Source organism: Nestor notabilis, unplaced genomic scaffold, assembly GCF_000696875.1.
Source record: "Nestor notabilis isolate BGI_N333 unplaced genomic scaffold, ASM69687v1 scaffold10695, whole genome shotgun sequence".
NCBI classification, from domain to species: Eukaryota; Metazoa; Chordata; class Aves; order Psittaciformes; family Psittacidae; genus Nestor; species Nestor notabilis.
This window is the reverse complement of record NW_009928851.1, coordinates 16,379-17,822: the sequence shown is the minus strand read 5'-3', so window position 1 is coordinate 17,822 and position 1,444 is coordinate 16,379. Positions and strand designations below refer to the sequence as shown.

Here is a 1,444-nt window from a genome sequence, read left to right as displayed (position 1 = left end):
GCAATTCCTGAGAGCATAGCAAGCGTTGAAGCTTTGTTAAGCTGTCAGTTTTAAATATTTATCTGCACTAGAAAGACATTTTTTTTCTAAGGCAACAATCTTGTGCTCAAAATTTATGGAAATACCTAATGTGACAGTTTAATTACTATATTTTCCATCTTTTGTCTCATGAGTCCAGAGTTAAACAAGATTTACTTTCAGTTTGATTCAGGACAGTATCGGGTGTTGGTACTATTGTCAGTGAGCTTCTTTTATTCTTTTTTTTGGTTGTACAGATGAAACTTCTTTCTGCAACTCCTGGAAAAATTGTTTGTGAAATGAAAGTAGAGGAGGAGCACACAAACAGAGGTGGCACATTACATGGAGGTTTGACAGCTACACTTGTGGATGTGGTGTCAACAGCAGCGTTGCTGTACACAGAAAGAGCGCTGCCCGGGGTCAGTGTGGACATGAACATCACGTAGGTATCAGCCACGATATTTACCAGAACGTACTAACTTCTTCCCCTAACATAGTACTGAGTCCATTGTACATCATTTCTATGCTGTAGTACTCACGTGAAAAACAAACGAACAAAAAATAAGGTATTTTCTGTGATTTTAGAAATCTTGTTTTCATAAATTAAGGGGAGGTTGTATTTTGACACATTGCGATTTGGGTGTGAAATTAGAGTTGGACTTTAATCTTTTATTTGTTACACACATTTAAGAGACTGTGCCCATTCATTCATAGAATGTGAAGGGATGTTGATATAGAATGTGGTGAATTTTAGTCTTAAATAATTAGCTCAAATTCTGTCTTCACTTGTAAAGATATGTTAGAGTGTCCTCAAACACTAGGGTAAGCAGCTTTCTGTAAACCCTCTTTTAATATTGCTCAATAAAATGTTGAAACAGGGAAAACATTAAAACAGGAAATAGTTTAGCTCTGTTGTATGGTCACATAGAAAGCAAATTACAGATTGAATCAGAATTTCTCAGTGGAGGAAGATTCCTTTGCCCTAGGTGATTTAAAGGTAGTTTTGTGCTGAGAATAGTTCTTTCTGTAATGCAAATCTAAAAGCACGTTGTCTTTAAAAAAGTTGCTCTGAAACCTTTTTTGCTTATGCTGTTACAGCTTGTCAGCTTTGATTCATTACTTTTAATGAAGAGATTATAACTAATTGGAACTAAAGCAATCCTACTTGGAATAACTTGGAACATTAAAAATCTTGGGAAAGTATCCCCTCATCAAAACTTGAAAAATAAGCTTTAAAAGTGTCTGGGGAGTGATCTGTATCTTTACCAGGTTCCCTCCTTCCTCTCCCCCGCTCCCCGTATCTTCTGATTTCTCCACTGGATGGGTGGGACTGGAGCATCTATTTAAGCTTTATACTGCCATTGTGATGACTAGGAACTTACTGGAAATGAAAACCTGAAATTCTCCTATGATTATGGGGGTTTTC

General features: G+C 36.6%; 1 protein-coding gene across 1 annotated transcript in view; it reads left to right on the top strand.

Moving 5' to 3' along the window:
• Nucleotides 1-211: 211 nt before the first annotated feature.
• The window catches only part of ACOT13 (acyl-CoA thioesterase 13), a gene marked incomplete at its 5' end in the record, with an annotated part of 2,813 nt that continues 1,580 nt past the window's right edge, over nt 212-1,444 (top strand). The window contains one exon of the mRNA XM_010014715.1: nt 212-460. Within this exon, the coding sequence (XP_010013017.1) occupies nt 212-460 (249 nt within the window). The remainder of the gene's footprint in view (nt 461-1,444) is intronic.